The sequence below is a fragment of the Aureococcus anophagefferens genome (genome assembly GCF_000186865.1).
Source record: "Aureococcus anophagefferens unplaced genomic scaffold AURANscaffold_852, whole genome shotgun sequence".
In the NCBI taxonomy this organism is placed as follows: Eukaryota; class Pelagophyceae; order Pelagomonadales; family Pelagomonadaceae; genus Aureococcus; species Aureococcus anophagefferens.
This window is the reverse complement of record NW_008706122.1, coordinates 3,158-4,210: the sequence shown is the minus strand read 5'-3', so window position 1 is coordinate 4,210 and position 1,053 is coordinate 3,158. Positions and strand designations below refer to the sequence as shown.

The following is a 1,053-nucleotide window of genomic DNA, read 5'->3' as shown; positions in this document are numbered from 1 at the left end:
TGCTCCGCGTCGTCGCGCATCCAGTTCGCACGAAGCGGGCCTTCCCACCGCTGCCGAAATCGGACGGCATCGTAGCCGTTATCAGACAGCACTTCCATGAGGCGTCGCTCGAGAGTAGGTGTGGCCCGGGCGAGCATGAAAAGCACACGCGAGTGATCCGCCGCGAAACGCTGCGCCAACGCTGGGAGAGAGGTGATGCTCGATAGATCCAAGAAGCGAAGCAAAACCCCAATGATGCCGGGGCTGCCCCAGAGCACCTGGAGGTCGCAGAGGGTCGTACGAATAGGGGTTCTATTAGCTATCATCATTTGATCGATAGTATCACTATTTATATTATCCGGAATGGCATGCTGGAACCAATACCCGCGGATATGCATGATGGAATCAATATCTCCATACGCATGCTGGAACCAATATGCCTATAAGCAAGATGGAACCAATACCTAATATATATTATCCGGAATGGCATGCTGGAACCAATACCTGCGGATATGCATGATGGAATCAATATCTCCATACGCATGCTGGAACCAATATCTCTATAAGCAAGATGGAACCAGTGTCCAGAAAGCAAGATGGAACCAATACCAGCGGATAACCTCCACAAACACCGCAGGCTCTTTTGCACGCACCAGCTCCAGCTGCACTGATGCTGCGCCATCCAAGCGCGGTCCGTCGGCCTTCATCCTGGCATATTTAATTGAAACTGAGCTCAACCTCCCCTCGAGGGAGGATCTTACTTGCTTCCTTTAGCTCAGGCTAGTGGGAGATACGAAAGGCCATCCCACGGTTGCTGACGGAGAGATCATACACAGAACGAACGGTTCATTATTCGGGATTCGGACAAATGATAATTGAGGGGGTTGAACGATGGTCGAACGATATCTGACGCTGCGTTCGGCATGTTCCGGGCCACTGTGGAAGAAACTGAGAGCACTTCGCCGTACGAAGTCGGGGTCGGCGGTCTCGAANAGTCACTCCATGTCGAGCGAGAGGCAGCAGAAGTCGAACACGCCACGGTGGGCGCGTCGCGCGGCGCTGGGGGGCGGGGAA

General features: G+C 53.7%; 1 protein-coding gene across 1 annotated transcript in view; it reads right to left on the bottom strand.

Annotated features, from left to right (window-relative positions):
• Positions 1-65: 65 nt before the first annotated feature.
• Positions 66-1,053, bottom strand: part of AURANDRAFT_69065 (hypothetical protein) — a gene marked incomplete at both ends in the record, with an annotated part of 3,761 nt that continues 2,773 nt past the window's right edge. The window contains 2 exons of the mRNA XM_009044813.1: positions 66-257; positions 412-419. Coding sequence (XP_009043061.1) covers positions 66-257; positions 412-419 — 200 coding nt within the window. The remainder of the gene's footprint in view (positions 258-411; positions 420-1,053) is intronic.